Source organism: Alosa sapidissima, chromosome 15 (assembly GCF_018492685.1).
Source record: "Alosa sapidissima isolate fAloSap1 chromosome 15, fAloSap1.pri, whole genome shotgun sequence".
Lineage (NCBI taxonomy): Eukaryota > Metazoa > Chordata > Actinopteri > Clupeiformes > Clupeidae > Alosa > Alosa sapidissima.
Window position 1 is genome coordinate 10,681,089 of NC_055971.1, and position 19,034 is coordinate 10,700,122.

Genomic DNA, 19,034 nt, shown 5'->3' on the forward strand with positions numbered 1-19,034 from the left:
GCATTACTGTATAATTAGAAGTGGACGCTATTTGTACTATATATACACTTGGTGTATATAGTAACGTATGCTATTTACACCCTGGTGCATGAACTAGCTAATTGTTACAATCAAAACCTCTGTTTGAGAACAGATTTCTTCTTCAAATTGTGTGCGCTCTCTGCACACGTTGGTACACATGCACACTTACACGTCTACTTATCTCTGCCAAAACACTTTACACAGGAATCAAACCCTGGTCTCCCATGTGTTAAACCATGACGCTAACTACCGAGCTATCTACTGTACTTCCACACTCAAAAAACAGCAAAACAGCAAAATAATTACATTTTAATGAAGCATACAATGCACACACTTCTCAGGCCTACTGTACTGTGTCTCCAGTTCTGGTACTGAGTGTGAGTGTTGTGTTGTGTCACAGGCTGGAACTCAGACTGCCTGCAGGAGTGGGGCTCTTTCATGAAGCTGGCCATTCCCAGTGCCTTCTTGTGCTGCTTTGAATGGTGGATCTATGAGATTGGAGGATTCCTAGCAGGTCTTGTGCTTTTTAAGAAACACACAATAAACGCCTGTATTGCAATATCAGCAGGCAGCTCAGCATAGAAACTGACTCTTTGTTCTTCATCAGGTATGCTGAGTGAGGAGAACCTCGCAGCCCAACATGTGGTCATCATGCTGGGCTACATAAACTACATGGTATAGCCTGTTCATCAACTCAACAATACATCACTTATTCACACTCCTCTGAGAATTGGACTTAACCTGATCATACATTGATGGATGATGTGTGAAAGCATAACTGAAAAGAAGATGAGTTAGGCATGCTCCCACAAAGATTAATCCACTATGGACAGAGCTGCTTTTTTGTAATTGAGGCAGACAGATTTATGTAAAGCCAGCTTTAGACAACACATTCACCTTCAGTGACAAGATCCTGTCTGAAGGTCACACACACATACAACAGTCACAAGTTTGCCAAAAGATGCCTTTTAAAAACAGTTCTCCAATCATATTTATTCAAGTTAGTATCACAGCATCTTCAAATCATATATACAATTGTGCAGTTCTTACCTTATTTGTGTGTGGGTGTTAAGATTCCTTTAGGCATCCAAGGAGCTGCCTGCATTCGTGTGGGAAATGCACTGGGTGCAGGAGACACTGCGGGAGCCATCCTCACCAGCAAAGTGGTTTTGATCTTCGCAGGTGAACCAAACTTTACATTTCACACCCCCCGCACATGTATTTGGGCTCCATTGTTACGTGATGAGTCAGATGGTTCTGACTGCCTTCTCCCTGCTGGATTCCACAGCTGTACTGGCTGTTTTTCAAGGTGTTGTCCTAGGCAGCGCAAAACATGTACTTGGATACATTTTTACCTCTGATGAGTAAGTTGACAGAATTAATGGCACAACTTTTTATTTAATGGTGTCTTAATAAAAAGTTGTCTTTTACATACTGAATATATGAACTGTGTGTATGTGTGATTGTGCTCTTATTTACAGGAACATTGCAGCACTGGTGGCAAAGCTCTTAGATGTCTACTGTGTTGTTCAGTTCTTTAACGGAATTGTGGTAAATAGGATATTTATTCTTAGTCGATGAACGTGTGTGTATGTTTGAATGTGTGGTAGCAGTAAGCCATTAAGTGTGTTCCTTCCTTTTCAGTGTGTCAGCATGGGTATCCTTCTAGGATTAGGACAGCAGAGGATAGCAGCGATAGCTTTTCCAATTGGATACTACTGCATTGGGCTTCCACTACTGATAGCCTTGATATTCGCTGCTCAACTGGATGTCATTGGTAAGATAAAATATTATATCCTGAAAGCTCTCCAAACTGGTCCTGAGGAGACGATGAAAAGAATATTTGATCAACATCTACAGTACAAATCTTTTTGTTTTCTAGTCTGCCCTACATTGTTTTTAATTTCTCTTGCCATTTAACATGTGTTTTACCTCTGTTTCATTTACAAAGGCTTTTGGCTCGGCCTTCTCATCTCAACCGCTCTGCTGGCGGTCTTTTTCATCATAGTCATCTTCAAGCTGGACTGGAAGAAAATGACTAAAGAAGTAAGAATGTCTTACAGTGTTCAGTTGTCTTCCACTGCACAATCCAGTGTGGTTTATTTTATTTATCTTCAAACATCAGTCAAGAATATGCGCTGTGAATTACAGGCCGTGGAACGGGCAGGCAAATCAGTCTGTGTGGATTTAATAACATCACTATCAGAGCCAGAACCAGACCTGTTGATCCCAGGAAGCGAAGCCATGGTAAGCACTGCCACAGGCCTTTCAGTTTGAGGCATGATACCTTCACTCATCAGTTACTGTTACTTATTGTTCATGTATATTATTCACACTCAACTATCTGTCAGGTGATATTTATTTCAGTATCCAGGGTCTTTCAAGAGGGGTCTAAAGGCATATCTGTTCAGCATGCACTTAGTTAATTATGCGTTTCCTATGAGTTATAGTTTGTATATTATATTATAGTATTTGCTTAATTAGGCTATTGATTGCATTGACATTATTGTTTATTATTGCTATTCTCCTTAATGTAGTCTTACCAACTTTAGAAAAAATGTTTAACGGTTGTATTATTTTGTTAAGTCACTTTGGACAAAAGTGGCTGCCAAATCCCATAACCATAACCATCTATTTCAGTATCGGATCAAGCCTCAGTTATGGCTGAAGAGCTGTAGAGAGACCATATGGGTGATGCTTATTATTCGGTCATATTATTTGTGATGTTCATTTCTGATTTGCGATGTTTGTTCCCAGGTTCAGACAGAGAACGGCCATGGGTCTGTGGTGCTGCAGGAGGGGCAGAAGGCTCACGGCAGTGAGAGGCGGCAGCCTGCTGCTCTGCTCTCCTCCTCTCAGCTCCTCCTCAGGAGAGGCCTCACTGTGCTGACTCTCCTCCTCATTCTCGGTGTGGGAGTCACTGTCCACCTCCTCCTGCCTCTACCCGAGTCCTCCTGGAGCTCAAGAAACAACGGCACTATAGACGCTGGAAACTGGACCACTGCCAACCCACTGGAACAAACCTCTCCAGCTGACCTATAGGCCTTTAGCCATGGCTGGATACTGGCAAGATCTACATACTACATACAGTGTCTGAATAATAACCACATTGCTAGTTCCATCATGGCAACAACTGGGATGGTGAAGAAGCTTCTCAGCTCATTTGTACAGCTACATTTCATTATAAAATGTTTTGTATATTGGTATTTGTATGATAGAATACCTAATTGTTCATCTGCACAATCACATAATGGTGTACATACGGTTGAAATGATTCAAGTGAAAAAAGGGAATTATATTTACTGTGGCTCAATACTGAGCTCAACCCAACATACAACACTTTAGTCCAGAAAATGATTTAGTCTTAATTACTACATACAATACTACATACAATAGCTATGCTAGAGCATTGTTTTTAACATTGTTGTTCATGGCAGTACTGATGTTCTCATGAAAATAAAATGCACAAAACTGTTCACCAATATCAGTATTTGTTGCTGTATTTTTGAAGGGCAAATCCAACAGGATGAAACAACTGACACTTGTGCAGTTCCCTGTGTATATATTAACTATAGAATCAACTGAAAAAAGTTTGATAGTGATCATTATCGGATTGTTCTAGGTTTTGCCCCTGTCTACTATCAGCTTAGCTTTGGGATGTCCCATTCATTCCTGGACAGCAGCACATGAGTAATGACTCCTGCGGTAAAAATGGTGAGAGTGACACCTACAGCCAGCCCTCGGCGTAGCACCAGCTCCCTGGTTGACAAAGGTCTCCCAACCGTGGTCACACCCACCACATCCTCTGCCTCATGCAGGACATGTGTGTCGCTGTGACCCTCAGCTGTGCCACTGACAACCTGCTGCTCCTCGGGGCTCTCTTCTAGGGAAGAGGTGCAAAAACATTACTTTCAAGTGGAGAAAACAGTTGACTTGACTTGACTATTCACAATCAACTGTACAGTGACTGACACAGTAACTTGACACCAGAATTACAGTTAAGATGATGTTTTCAGTTTTTACCTGTTTCTGTGAAATTAACCTGCACCCCAGCTCTTTCTAAGGCCTGAAAGCACACCAACATGTGTATCAACAATGATACCACCAACATATGGTCTATCTGTGTTTGCTTTCTGGTGGAGTTTTTTTTAATGATTTATGACACAAAGGCTAGGCAAGGCAAGAGTGTTTCCATTTCATACACAAGGCAACTCAATCAGCTTTAGACCGTCAATGGCACCTCGCTCACCTTCTCGGTGGCTTTCCTCCAGTCCATTTTAACGAGATAGGTTATGACAAACACCAACTGCATGAAGACACAGATGAGAAGACCGACCCAGAAATCTGAAGGTGGGGGGGAGAGGTGTATATGGAGAAAAGAAAATTACAAAAATGACAAAAGAAAAATGGCAGCAAAAAAGATCAAGCAGAATAAACAATGAGTAGTACAACTTGTCCTCCTTTTTTCTAATGTTAGAAATCCTCAGGATATCAGGACACAAATGTTATAGAACGTTACTTGAGACTACATAAACCACCCACACCAACCAATACCTTAAGATAAAAAAATCTAGTAAGTATTGTTTTTAGTATAAGGATACTTACTTTGAGCTTTCTTGTAAGATTATTTGACTTAAAATAAGTATTGCTGTTGTTTGAGTGATTTCACATACTACTGACATTAAAGGAATTATCTGGAGTAAAATGCACTTTTTCCGGAAAGGTACTGGCTTGATGAAATTCATTCTGGACTCTCTATCCGACCACATAAAGACCTCGGGATACTTCGGTTTGGCTTTAGGTACCCTCTACTCACTACCACGTAAGTGTAATGTTGTTTGGAACTGTAGAAGAGGTATAAAAATAGAGTTTTGTAGAGGCGAAATGACATGCCCTGGTCACTAACAGGCTAACGAGTTTTGACTAAAAACGGTAAAATCGAACTTTCTCAAAACACATCCGAATGACATGATTTTGATGTCAACTCAACGTATGTACTCCCAATCATCCGTAAATTGATCTAAAGTGCATTTTACTCCGGATAATTCCTTTAAAGGCCTGCTGAATCTATGTATGTATATTTTTTACTTTGAGTAGTTTTGCCTATACCACATTTTCCGGACATTGAAGGCCTGCTGAATCTATGTACTCTGCCAATACCACATGTATGTACAATGCCACATTTTCCGGACCCTACACATACACGATCACTTACTTTCAATTTCAACCGTTTTGTAGGCTAAAACCTGGCAACCCAAAACCCAAATAAGGAAGCGGGTGCCGACTGCGCAGCCTGAGTCTCCACACAGCCTACTCCAGAACTAGCTGTTAGCTGATTGGATAAACTATCTGTCTATCATCACCTATGTTGGTGATAGACGGGCCAAATCAACCAATCAGATCAACGAAGCGTATGACGTACTAACAGAGCATTGACGAAAATACAACCACAAGCTAGGCTACCCTTAACGCTGATTGGCCGTTCGTTTGGCTCCACATTTTCTCTTCTCTTTGCAAGATGCCAGACTGATCTGCAAGTGGAAAAATGGAGCTCGCAAGATCAGGATGGTCTCACAAGGCTAAGTTCACCAAGCTCCCGATCTCATTCCACAAGCCTAGAGCGCCCTCTCTCGGCTGTAGACGGTAATGTTTCATGTAGGGTTTATGTCAGTCAGTATGAATTAACAATTAAAAACATGTTCAATTATATATTGATATATAAGTTGCACCTGACTAAGTCGCAAGACCAGCCAAACTATGGAAAAACGTATAGTCCGGTAAATCTTTCCTACCCATCACACCAAGCTTTGCTGCAAACATTAGAGACAATCCGATAGGGAAACCAATGCCATAGTAGCTCAAGGTGCTGCATATGGCCCCAATCTTCTGCTTCCCCAAGCTTTTCATGATACTAGTTCCTGCAGCCTTAACAGAAAGAAACAATAGGTGACATTATGATATCTAAAACCTGGTGCAAGTTATTTTAGATCCAGGCATTGAGCTTTGTCTGCTTTTCACAAATTTCGGTCTTATATATGCTTACCCCTGATGCATCTATGATGTGGAAGGGAGCATAGATGATCATCACCTGGGCAACTCTGTTCCTTATTTGCCTGCAAGTTCAGCAGACCATGAAATAAGGTACGGTAAGGTACTTTTTTTTTTATTAAGAGACCGGGCCCTATTTTCGTGACGCAAAACCTGGCGGAAAGCAGATTATTATCCGTGAGAGGTTTTTTTTTTTTTTTTTTTACATTTTAAACTTTCATGGTTTTCACATATTTTTGGTGCAAAAATAGGCTACCTCAAATAAATAGGCTATTTTCATTCATGGGTTTCTAACCCCTCTACCGTCCCAGCTACATTTTACTGTTTATCTATGCTCAGTGGTTATACAGTGCAGTTCGGGCCTGCACACGCCCGGACTCACGTCCCCCAGCCCCAGCTATCGTCATCTCTATAGTAACGCCACAGGGCTCTCGTTAATTTTGTTTCATAGCCCGTTTTCCGCTCACTGTTGTTCTGCAGCTGCTCTGAGCGTAGTCTCCACGAAAAGTCTGTTTCTAATCAAATACGAAATATATATAGGCATATATATATAGGCCTAAACAGGCCTCACGCGCGGAATCTGTTTTGTGGTTGGATTGTTGCGATGTGCATGTTGTTCACGTGATGTGCACTTGATTTTTGTCCATGATAAAATGACACGTCTTGTTGCCTACATTTAATGTTCCTATTGATTTCTATTGTTGCACCAGAGGATCAAAGTAAGGTCAGGGGGGCGTTTGCTCAAAAAAGGTTGAGAACCACTGTCATGGCGCAACAAGGTGTTCCTAGGTTTCTTAATCAGTCATGGGTGTGTTTGGGGCGTAACATCATTTAAACCAATGAGAATGACATCTGTCATACCCTTTAATGGCGCAAAGCGCAACGTCAAAGAATGCATCTGTATTTTGACAGTCAACGGCGCATTTGAAGGAGTCTGCTTGCGAGACTGTATGGAACAGTCATTCCACTAAACATTTTTTTGCTTTACTAAAACCTAGCAAAGCCTTTACGCATTTGCACTCGTCTATTATTTGAACTCTTTGGCAAAGTGAAACTAATTTCACCATGGTGTCAGTCAACGACAAGACAGTTATACGTCAGTTACTTTCACTATTGACTGACAATGGGTTACCATCGAAAACATAGGCTGGAAAAAGCAACACTTACCCTAATATTGTTCAAATGACTGAATAAAACAACCGGTAACACTTTACCTGACGGGTGAGTTCATAACACATTCATAGCAGCTGTCATAAACTGCACATAAAGCATTCATGACTATTTCATGAGACATGAGACTCTTTCATGAATGTAGAAGACAGAACGACGACAACTTGTCAAAATAAAAGTCCAACAATCGCAAAGCAGCATTGCCGTTCTTCTCTCCAGCCTTTGTAAATATTTCATGACATTCGATGTAGACTCCATATCTTATGGAGTCTACATCGAATGTCACTTTACTATACAAGTTGGGAAGTATTCGTAATCACGGAGTTTAACACTGTAAACTAGCCTACATTCAGCTGACCCGTATTTGTGTAACCTGGAACGGTTGGACATTCCAAGTGGCAAAAGATGAGAAATCATCTGCAAAGGTTACATCATACAACAAGTACAAGTACACAACAAAAATTATTTGCTTGACCATGTTCTGTCTTTTTGGCACTAGAGTAGCCCATTGATTCAGATGGGACGTGATCAGGTAGGTAAGAGGTTTGGAACAAAAACGGCAATGCCGCTTTGCGATTGTTGGACAAGTTGTTGTCGGTCTGTCTTCCACATTCATGAAAGGTTTGGTATGAATGTTGAGTCATGTCTCATGAAACAGTCATGAATGCCTTATGTGCAGTTTATGACAGGTGCTATGAATGTGTTATGAACTCACCCGTCAAGTAAAGTGTTACCAAACAACCTTTATCCTGCAGAGGAGTTGCTTATATCTTGTGACAGTGTGTCTTCAGCTGTGCTCCATACGTGTCTCTCGCCTCTTCCCTAATCACTTTTAACCGTCATTACCAATTTGCAAATGATGGTGAACTCATCATGAGTTGTACAGTATTTCGTAATATCTTTATTCTAATTATGTTTCCCATTGTAATCGTGCAATTTGTGATGTTTTGCATGGACGTGCGCTGGTGTGCGTTCATGGATGATAGAAGGATGGTGCGTTGTGCACCCACCAATATGACTATTGACAATGAGCTCTTAAAATAACTAACTAAACTAACTAAACAACTCGCCATAGACTTCTGACCAGGTTTCTCTTGGTCAGTGGCATAATGCGTTTTAGGTGGTGTTTTTTAGACAATGCGCTAGACCAGGGGTTCCCAAACTTTTCCACGACAAGGCCCCCTTGATGTGTTATTAAACCCATCGACAATACTACGGCAAATGTAAAATTACATTAAGCTAATTCTAATAATTATTTTAGCCACAAGCACTTTGCGATTGAGCATACAGTGTGTAAAAATTGCATTTGGAGCTTTCTGCTATATGAGAGCTATCACTCTACTATTATTCCCAGTCATTATCATGGAAAATATAATGTTCAGATATGCGACAAATTATTCTAATGGCATTGTATAACAACCCTTTTAGTAATAGGTATATTTAAACATTTTCAAATGTATTTATTTGTTGCTTTTATTTTTCCTTCCAAATTGCTGAGGCCCCCCTGGCACCCCCCCCCCCCCCCCCCCCCCGCGGCCCCCACTTTGAAAACCACTGCGCTAGACCACTCCATAGGTTATTTGCCACACCCCTGGGCGCATTGTAAAAAAAAAAAAAACGTGCAAAAATTAGAAAATAAACTTTCAGTTTAAGAACTTAAATTTTTAGTTTAAGCCTGAAACCAAAATAAAGAGGCATCCCAATCACTGAAATCATTTAGCATTTTCAGATTCATTCTCAATTAACAGAAGTCACACTCACTCATCATTTGAGAAGACATAGGCGATTACATCCTTTGTTGTCCCAAAGATAATGGCTACATACAGAGACTAAGACTATATGAGGAAAGAGAAAAGGGGGTAACTACATCACTTTTCATAGAATTAGCATAGATGCTAGTATAGTATTTTAGACATACTGTAGGACACTGCGTAGATCTTATATTAAAATTCTATAAAATGTCATGGATATAACAAATAAGACACAGACAAATTCATTCAAATGTCTACCTTGAATCAACTTAGGCATGAACCCTCCACAATACTACAGTGCAAAGCTGTAAAAAAGAAAATCTTACATGCACATCCTATGGATATCTTGGCAGAGCGCTTAGCACTCTCAGTCTCCCCAGCCCCTAGGGCATTGCCCACTCTTACACTGCCTGCAATGCTAAAACCATATGGAATCTGGAAAAAAAAGAGCTCCATATTTTGAGCATGACTGTATTGGTGGTGAGGCAAACTGTTTTAAATTTCACAGCACAATACAAAATGATATACAAATGAGTGCAATACAAATTCCGCAAGCTTACCATTAAGGAAACATTTGCCAATTCAAAGACAATGGCCTGGGTCCCCAACTTCACCTCATTTAACAGTCCTAGCATGTAGAGAAAAATGTCAGCAAACAACTCCTCCAAAGTAACCACAAGTGCAGAAGGAACCTATAGGTATACTGTGTGTGTTGCCTGTGCAATAATGTTTCGGGTGTCACTTAAGAAGACATTTGAAGATAAGAAAGAGGTTGAGTAAGAAAGTGAGGAAATCTATAAATAGGCATTACACATAGGCTTCAATTTTGACACAGCACAAAATAAACCACATGTTTTAGTGTAGCGTGATTCCCTTTTTAGTTCTACCTTGTGTGTGACCCTTCGTGTTGGTATGGCTGTGTCCAATACTGTGTGTGTAAGGTATGAGTGTTCTTGACTTCCCTAGTGTGTGCTATGTTTTGTGTCTGTGTTCCTGCTCCCGATCCTCAATAGAGCTTTTGATTAGACAATGCTGCCTTATCAATTGTTACATTGGTGTCAGAAGTGACCTTTGAACATGGCCTCTGCCCAGCCAGAGAAGCCGGGAGCAGAAGACCTCTCCGCTAAATGTCTGTGTCCCTGCTCCTGATCCTTAATAAAGCTTTTGATTAGACAACGCTGTCTCATCAATTGTTACAGTAAGTTGTATAAATATTCGGTAACACTTTACTTGACAGTATCGACATAAGAGTGACATGACACTGTCATGAAACATGACACTGTCATGACACATGAACGCTAACCCTAACCTCTAACCCTAATCCTAACCCTAAACCTAATTCTAACCCTAACTTGTTATGACAAAACAGAATGTAACTTAATAACAGAAAGTTATGTCATAAACGTTTATGACTTAATTATGACATGTTCATGACAGTGTCATGTCACTCTTATGTCGATACTGTCAAGTAAAGTGTAACCAAATATTCTAAGTTGTAATTTCCCTGTACAATTTCCCTGACCTAGAGTGGTGGACACTGTCTCGACTTTGACTCATTTTGAATCGCCTTTGACTGTTTCAAAGTGGCTGGCTATGGGCATGCACAAACATGTTCTTAAAACAACCCTTAGTGTTTGTTTTCAAAATTGTGCAACTCACCGAGTGGTTAGTGGTGTTCGTTGATTATTAAAAACAAATATATCGGGGCAATGTATGATTTCAATACGTGTTATTTGCTATTGTGGAACTATTTTTTCAGATACCTCACAACCGTGTATAAACTTCCGCTCAATATTTGAGTCTGAAGCATAGACAGACTTGTTTTGGAACATCAACAAATATCACTAAACACTCTGTGAGTTGTACAGTTTTAAAAACGAACGTTAAAGGCCTATTCACACCAAGATCGATAACGATAATTATAACCATAACGATAAAAGCGTTCACACTAAACAACGATAAACAAAGTCTCTCCTTGTGTTAATGAATGTGATGGTTAAAATTCGATGGGTTCTGATTGGCTATTAGCTTTTTATCGTTCTGAAAATCGCTCTGAAAGTGATCCCCAACGATATCGTTCTTCATGACGTTATCGTTATAGTTTATGTGTGAACGTCGTCATTCATATTAACAAGAACGATATTTATTTATAGTTATCGTTATCGTTCTTGGTGTAAATGGGCCTTAAAGGACAAATACAAGGTATTTTACACTTAAAGCCCTGTTTTCAGATAGTTTATGATTAAATAGAACGTTTAAGATTGAAATTTGGACACATGCTGCTGTCCTGAGAATTTTCGGTTTCTGTGGTAGCTGCATAGGTGCACTGGAACAATCCTTCCTAAAACGCAAAATACCGGAATTCTCCTTTAAGACGCTTAGCCAGTAACGAGAACTCTGGATCACTCGTAGATCTACGAGTGTTTTCACGACGCTCTTAAAGGAGAATTCCGGTCTGATATTGACCTAAAGTGTGTTGAAACATGATATCGAGTGTGAACGTACGTCTCATAGCTCATCTCGGCTTGTCCCCTGCACTCCGAAATCTGGCGCTAGTTAGCCGATGCTACCAACAGCTTTTTCAATGGGGGTGCCTCGGCATTGGCCTAGCCATGCAAATAAATCACTATTTTACACCATTTACGAGGCTCAAAGTATCTCCACACTTCATTGGTAGACTTCCGAGGGCCCTGACATTTAAAACGAGACATTGAGAACTTGAGAAAAAGCACTGGTAGTTTAAGATGATTTATACAGACAGTACTTTAAGGAAGTTTACCGTTCGCAGCCATCTTGAATTTAGTCACGATAAGTCGAGCGACGAGTACGAATTAACAGGTATGATAAGGGATCAGATTCCAAAAACAATTCCGTGGAAATGCATGGATTCCAGTTGCTTCCAGTAGCAGCAACTGGACTCCATGCATTTCCACAGAATTATTTTGTGCAAACATCCACTTCGTAATTTCGTAATTAATTAAAAACAAACTAAGAAACCAAACAAACACTCTTAAGATGAGTCATATAGAAAACCCTCGTAAGTGCATCATTATTGGGAAACCAGGCCCTGGTCCTATCCAACTCGATGTCTGGCACAGGGCTGGTTCTGGAGGGGTAGCAACGGGAGCAACCGCACCGGATACATAATTAAATAAACGCTTTCTGCACTGATTCTGCATTAAGTGCATTCACTGCTAATTGTGTCTCGCTTACCAGCGTAAAGAGTTGTTGCTTGTTGCTTCTGGCAGTTTCCCTATTGGCTGATAACGATTTATTTTTTAAAAATCATCAAAAGTTCCACCTCACCCGTGGGGAGTAGTAGGCTACGTTAACCCATCTGCAAGTGTCAAGAAAGACCCGAGATCAAGACATTCTGTCCTTTGTTAAGCTAAACTAGTGGAAAATGTCAAATTTGGTAACCAGAAAAAAAGAACATAAATGGAGGATAGAAAATACAAAAAAGCAGGAAGAGAACGCAAAGAAGGTAGACCTATGGTTCTTGGCTTGATGTTCGGGCAGCAGAAGAGGTTAAAGTATTAATGAGGATGTTAATACAGTAGCCCGCTAGCATACGCAAAGTATACCGGTACTTGGCAACCTGGCAACCTAGAAACCTGATTTAGCCTACATTTTGTTTTTGCTGTGGCATGGTCGCTTGCAATTGTATGGTTGATCTATATTATTTTAATTAATTGCACAATGTTGCTCCCCGGCTGAAATCAAAACCCACTGTGTCTGCCTGTCTTTAGAGACAGTCACGTACAGCACAGTAGATTCACCTGTGGCCACTGAAATGTATGTATAGTCCTGAATAAAAATGATGTTTCTGGCAACTGACCTGCCAGAAATCCCCCGATCTCAAAAGTCCACCATTCCATGCTGATCACGATCATGCTGGGGATGGCTAGACGGATGTAGCAACCCCACTCTTGCAGGCACTCTTTGGACCAGCCTATCCATGGAACCAGAATGCATTACAGTTTTTACTGTGACATTGGTTCAGAGAAATACTCCACATGTCTATGTGGGGTCTATGGCAAGCATCAGTGTAGTCAATTGGCATCATAACCAAACAGTTCACATTTTCACCTATGGCACATATCCACTGGTGTTCCTACCTACCTGCCCAAGTGTTCTTATGAAGGCCTTTCCAATGAATGTAAAAGAAAAGTGTTATAACCATGGAATATTGGGAGATGACATTTGCTCCAGCTGAACCACTGTTAAACATAAAAAGCATAGAAACATACCTGAACTAAACTGAAAGCTGTCTTGTTGAATGAGTAGTACAAAACATTTAATGGTAATAATCAATTCTGTTACACAAGAGTGAGCCTTGATATCCATTGACCTGTATCATACATAAGTAATGTATACTCACACAACACCAAGGCCCAGGACAAACAGGAATATGTAGTTAGTGAGTGCACTGATGCAAACTGCCACTACCCCACATATGACCTGTGGCCAGATTATCTCCTATAAAACACACATCGCAAATCACACATCCCCCTTCATTTCTTTTGCCAGGGAACGGCAGGAGGACCAAAGCGAAAAACTCTTTCAGGCAGAATTAGACAAACACACTTTATTGTTACACTACAAACATACAACCTTACTGGACTCCAACAAAACAAACAGAGAGACAAACCGACAAAGGACAGAGGAGGGGGGCATAAATACACAGACCAATTAACAGAAAGACAGTGGACTGAATGAAACCAACAAGACAATAACCAGGAACAGGTGTGAGCAGAAACAGAGGGAAACTAACAAGACAGGAAGTGCAGACCATATAAGGGAATGGGTGGAGACAAAGACACATGGCCAGACAGGTAAACCAAAGTCCTTTTAGGCAAGTCCCTCCACTCGGCGGCCATTTGACAACGCTTTTTTGGGCACTCGTCGGGCATCCATTTCGGTAAAAATGCGCGTGCGCAAGGCTTCACGACACCAATCTTGCTCCAGCGGCGAGATCACATCATCATCAACACATGATTGGCACGATGTCTTCACAACACACCATATGATTGGCTCAATGTATTCACATCACACCACATGATTGGCTCAATGTATTCACATGTCAACGTTTTGCCGAAGAAGGGGTGGGATATGTGTAGACAACGGCCATATTGGCGTGACAAACTAGTATTTTTTTAGTGCTGTGTCTCCACATTAGAAAGTCTCTGGGTAAACACAGAGCACATGACACAGAACAATATACAAAATGGCCACCAGGGTGGCATACAGTCAGTAGTCCAGGCAGGATCCTGACATGTTATGCCATCTAACTATCTGTTGACAGCAGTGGATAGGCGTACAAATTAAAGGGATATTCCAGCATTTGGGGAATTACACTCATTTTCCACCTTCCCTTGAGTTAAACAATTGATTTTTACCTTTCTTCAGTTCATCCAGCTGTTCTCTGAGTCTGGCAATACCAGTTTTAGCTCCAGCTTAGCATAGACCATTAAATCTGATTAGACCATTAGCTTCTCACCTGCTAGCATCACGTTTAAAAGTGACTAAGATTTCCGGTAATTTTCCTATTTAAAACTTGTCTCCTCTCAAGTTAGAAAGTGTAATAAGACCAACGGAAAATGAAAGGTAGCGATTTTCTATGCTGATTTGACATGGAACACTACGACCAATTTGTACTGTCCTCCAACGTTGCAGCACTGTCTTCATCAGTTTAGCTGGTTCCCCGAATTTGTTGGGGTAAAAATAACGTGCATCATTGCTCATTGCCAGAGTGTCTCGCAGAGACAATTCCATTGTGCTCTCGCGAGAACTCTGGAGCAGGGTAAGTGTCAAGTGCAGTATAAGTAAAAGTATTTTGTAATACCTGTGTGACCTGTGTGTATATGTGACTCTAACTGAATGCTAAACGTCTAAATTACTTCATCAGTGGTCAAAAGGGTAATGAATGTTCTTTTTGAACATCTTGTGATCTTTTTTGTGCAAAAATGTTTAATCTCTTACCTGGTTCTGAAGATATCTTGACTCAAGTCGATAAGCAAATGATGCCTATGATGAAATAATGTCATGTAACTGATGTGTTTATGCATTGTCTATTTAGTGAAACACTGGTGTAATTATCTGGATTCATACATACTGGTAGTGCTATCATGAATATCTTCATGTACTTTTGTGAGACCCTAGAAAATATTGATTATATAACATAAATCATAAGATGATACAAGAACAAGAACGCAAGAACAAAGTCTTTATGACAGGTGAACTATGCCTCACTTCACAATGTGTGGATCCTTACTGATGGCAAGCAGGATAGGTTCAGTGTTCATGAGAATGGTCCAGCATAGGACACATGCCAGCAGCAAAATCAGAATTGCTCTCTGTAAAATGACTCCCACTCTCTTCACATTGCCACTTCCAAAAGTCTGTTGACAGAGAGAAAAATACATTGACCAGATACACACAGAATATGGAAAAGAATATATAATTGTGTTTACATTTTTGTTTGTGGGCAATGGGATAAAATGGCTCACCTGAGAAATTAACGTGTCACAAGCTGCTGATAACCCAACTCCTACTACAAAAACACCTGTGACATTTATAACCTATCAAACATGACAACACAAAGTTTCTGCTTAAAAGTTTGTGAACCCTACAGATTTGTTGCCAGCATGAACCTAGACGAAACTGTGAGCACATGTAAATTTGCTCTGCAGATCCTTCTGACATTCCTCCAATTCACAACCAAGATCACCAAAAAATCAAGGAACTAATCACTTACATATCACTTACATAACATAACAACTTACATTGTATTAGGCATGGGGCATGCTTTACACAATGACAGAAAGAAAAATGCAGTTAGCAGCGTGGTTGAACACAACCATGGCTATCCTGATGGCGTTAATAGTAACACAGACATGTATCTTTGGAATTGTTGAATGCAGTTTCAGGTTTTTTTTTTATTTTTATTTTCTATTGGGGTTCCCCTACAGTTACTCCCCCTAGAGTATTTGTATTTTACACAACTGCCATCTTACACAAATACCACTCAGGGGTTGCACGCTTCCCTTTGGACACGATAGGCTACATGTGGATTTGTTTACAAACTGAAGAATAGGAACCAGCAAAGACAATCTCCAAAGAACCATATTAACTGACAAGATAATATTACACGATGCATACAAATAGTAGGCTATTGCACAATTGCTATAGCGCAATTTGTGATTCTCTGGGTTGGGGGAAAACAAAGTTGCAAGGCTGGTTTTCCATAGATGGGTAGGTTATGGCTACGGAGACATGGCATTCTCCCTTCCTGAAAGGACACTAGTCGTGGCTGAAGAGCTTCACATATTTTTTCCTACGTCAGTTTTTGTTAAAGGTGCCATGTGTAAGAATTGAGGTATAAATATCCAAAAAATTAGCTACACGCATCAAAAGAATGAGAAGAAATAAGGGCATGATGTCATTAAAAAAATGACAAGGTATAGTGCTGCAGAGATATCAACCTGAATTAGCATGCTAAATTACTAGCCACAGCCCGACAGGTGTCATAATACCAGTTTCGGCCATGGGAGGCGGTATGCGGGCAACATAACCGCCAGCCAAACTGCAATACACGTCTCTCGGTTGTTACTCTAGACCAACTCACTTTCTGGAGGTATACTGCCCCCATCTTTTATGGAACGTGGAGTATGAATTGATTTTTTGGCGGACATTACACATGGCACCTTTAAGACAGGCAGACACTGTGGGTTTTCATTTTAGTCGCATTTAGGCTATAGCTGTAAAGTTGTATTAATTCCTAAGGTAGCCTATCCTCTGCATGCGAGTTTTATTAAAGAATTAGAGAATTATTAAATAAAAATAAATACTATGTCTTCATTTTGTTTGTCTATTAATGAAAATGTATTAATTAAAAATGTACCTTGAGATGTAGTTTGGTATGGTTATTTGGATATTTCTTTTTTTTTAAACAAAATAATAGGAGTTCCCAAACTTTCAGGTGGCATATGCAAAAATAAATATGAGTCAATGTATGGCCCCAATGTCTAGATAACCCTAATATATTTTACTCACAGCATTGGCGAGAGCAACACCAGCAAGCTCTGTCCTTCCCAAATGTCGGACTTGTAATGGTATAGAATAGTCCATAAAAAGAGACTGTTAAAAAAAAGAGAGAGTTAGGCTAATTTATTTACATAGGCTTACTTGCATCTATACATCTACATCTCAAAATTAGCCTAGACTAAGCAGTAGCCTATATACAGTATGGTAAAACCTTGAGATCCTCAGAAAGGAGTAGGCATACCCTCCAGAACTGTTCTTGGCGGAGCCCCCGTAGGGCCATGGTGGGAATTATATTTTAATATTATTAAATTAATATAACATTAATTACATTTATTTGTAGTGTTGCTTTTGAGTGATGTGCTCCCTCGCAATACTTTTGCATTTACTCACAATTAGTTTTATAATATTTGACTTTGTCGGAGAGAACTGCGAGGGAACACAAAACGTATTGCAAGGGAACACAAAACATTGTGAGGGAATGCAAACTATTGTAAGATAACTCAACAGGATCTCAAAAAATAAATTCCCACCTTAATAAGAATAATTTCAGTAGTTGTAGGAGCAAAAATATGTTGTAGTTGGTGGCGCACGCCACTTGTCTACAATCACGCCTATACTGTTCCGTGCCAGTCACCATACTGTCCCGCGACATTGTCGCGTACCACTGAACTACGTTTCTGTGCCACTGTCCTATGGCACTTAGTCTTGTCAACTGTTCCATGAGTTAGGGTTAGTGACACTAACTTAGTGTTGCGACAGTGGGACTGTAGGCCTATAGGCAAGTGGCATGGGACAATGGTGCAGGACAGTAAGCGAGTGGCTCGGGACAGTGTCGCGGAACAGCAGACGAAGCAACAGTGTTTGCTCCTCAATAAATTCCCACCATCCCTTTGGGGGCTCCTTTAGGCTAAAGTAAAACCACAAGCAGTCTGGGAAGTGTAGTCATGACAAAATACAGGAGACCCATTTTCAGTTCATACTTACAGTAGGCCTCCCTGTAAATTTCTAGTCTTTTAACAATTATGTCTTACTATAGGCTTCGATTTTAATATTTTATTTTAATATTTTATCTGTCATGTCTGACACAAGACGCAAGGAGAAAAAAGACACTTACTGCTGGTACCGCTATTGCTGCTAGTTTCACAACTTCTTCTTTAAAGCCAACAGGTATTACAGTAAACTACGGAAGTACCGTAAACATCTGCTAAACATGTTTTCAAACTCTTCGTTAACAAAACGTTGACAAAATAACATCTAGCTACTAACAGTAAACCTATGACGTCGTAGGCCTATTGCAAGTGATTTGCCTTTATCCACCTATCTGTTTGAAAGAAGCCCACTTGTAGCGAAGTCACACCCTTCTATTTCCGGTCCGTGGGACCTATCTTTCAAAAAGATGGACCTTAACTTTTGATTCCGTAAGATTTTGCACTTTTGAATAGACTCTGTTTAAGTTTAGCCTAGTTGTTCCTTATAATTGATACTTCTAGTGTGAATTCATTCTTCTTTGACACTAATCTAGTTCTTAAACTTCTTAGATAGATAGATAGATACGTTATTGATCCTCAAGGGGAAATTCAAGATTCTTATTAGTTCTTATTAGGGGTTTGCACCGACGTCACGTTCTGGCCGGTGACTATGGTAACCCAGCACGCGCGGCCATATTGGCGATACTCAGTGAATGAAGTACAATGGAGTATTATGCACTTTGGATATATTACGTGATTGTAGCCGTGTCTAAACAACAGAAAAGCTCATCAAAATGCGTCTAAGATGCAAAGGCATATAGGGCAGGACTTGGACCACAAGAAAAGGCGCGATATTTCGAGAAATTACGGATTATTGGCAGCACAGAGACGAAGTACCAAGTTCAACCACAAGCCCCCCTTCCCCTGATAACTTCTGGCATTATTGTCCCTTCTCCCTGGTTTTTTAATAACTTTTGGAAGTCGATACCTACACCAGATGTTTTTCTCAGTCTGACCTATTAGTACAACC

At 40.3% G+C, this 19,034-nt stretch overlaps 2 protein-coding genes across 3 annotated transcripts in view; one reads left to right on the top strand and one right to left on the bottom strand.

The window, feature by feature from the left end:
• slc47a4 (solute carrier family 47 member 4) overlaps window positions 1-3,503 on the top strand; it is a 19,717-nt gene extending 16,214 nt beyond the window's left edge. Inside the window, exons 10-18 of one of the 2 annotated variants that reach the window (XM_042063921.1) lie at window positions 422-535; window positions 629-696; window positions 1,095-1,203; window positions 1,310-1,385; window positions 1,503-1,572; window positions 1,666-1,798; window positions 1,973-2,067; window positions 2,173-2,268; window positions 2,779-3,503. In XM_042063921.1, coding sequence (XP_041919855.1) covers window positions 422-535; window positions 629-696; window positions 1,095-1,203; window positions 1,310-1,385; window positions 1,503-1,572; window positions 1,666-1,798; window positions 1,973-2,067; window positions 2,173-2,268; window positions 2,779-3,063 — 1,046 coding nt within the window. In that variant the 3' untranslated portion in view covers window positions 3,064-3,503. The remainder of the gene's footprint in view (window positions 1-421; window positions 536-628; window positions 697-1,094; window positions 1,204-1,309; window positions 1,386-1,502; window positions 1,573-1,665; window positions 1,799-1,972; window positions 2,068-2,172; window positions 2,269-2,778) is intronic. The other variant, XM_042063922.1, reaches the window with a different exon arrangement.
• slc47a3 (solute carrier family 47 member 3) lies at window positions 3,475-18,513 on the bottom strand. The gene is given in 18 exon segments (XM_042063929.1): window positions 3,475-3,904; window positions 4,045-4,087; window positions 4,271-4,365; window positions 5,814-5,946; window positions 6,065-6,134; window positions 9,001-9,057; window positions 9,059-9,074; window positions 9,317-9,425; window positions 9,551-9,618; window positions 12,829-12,942; window positions 13,113-13,210; window positions 13,372-13,469; window positions 14,973-15,017; window positions 15,106-15,148; window positions 15,243-15,391; window positions 15,500-15,571; window positions 17,046-17,129; window positions 18,151-18,513. Coding segments are annotated over 17 exon segments (1,527 nt in total). The 5' UTR covers window positions 17,121-17,129; window positions 18,151-18,513; the 3' UTR covers window positions 3,475-3,662.
• Window positions 18,514-19,034: the final 521 nt, after the last annotated feature.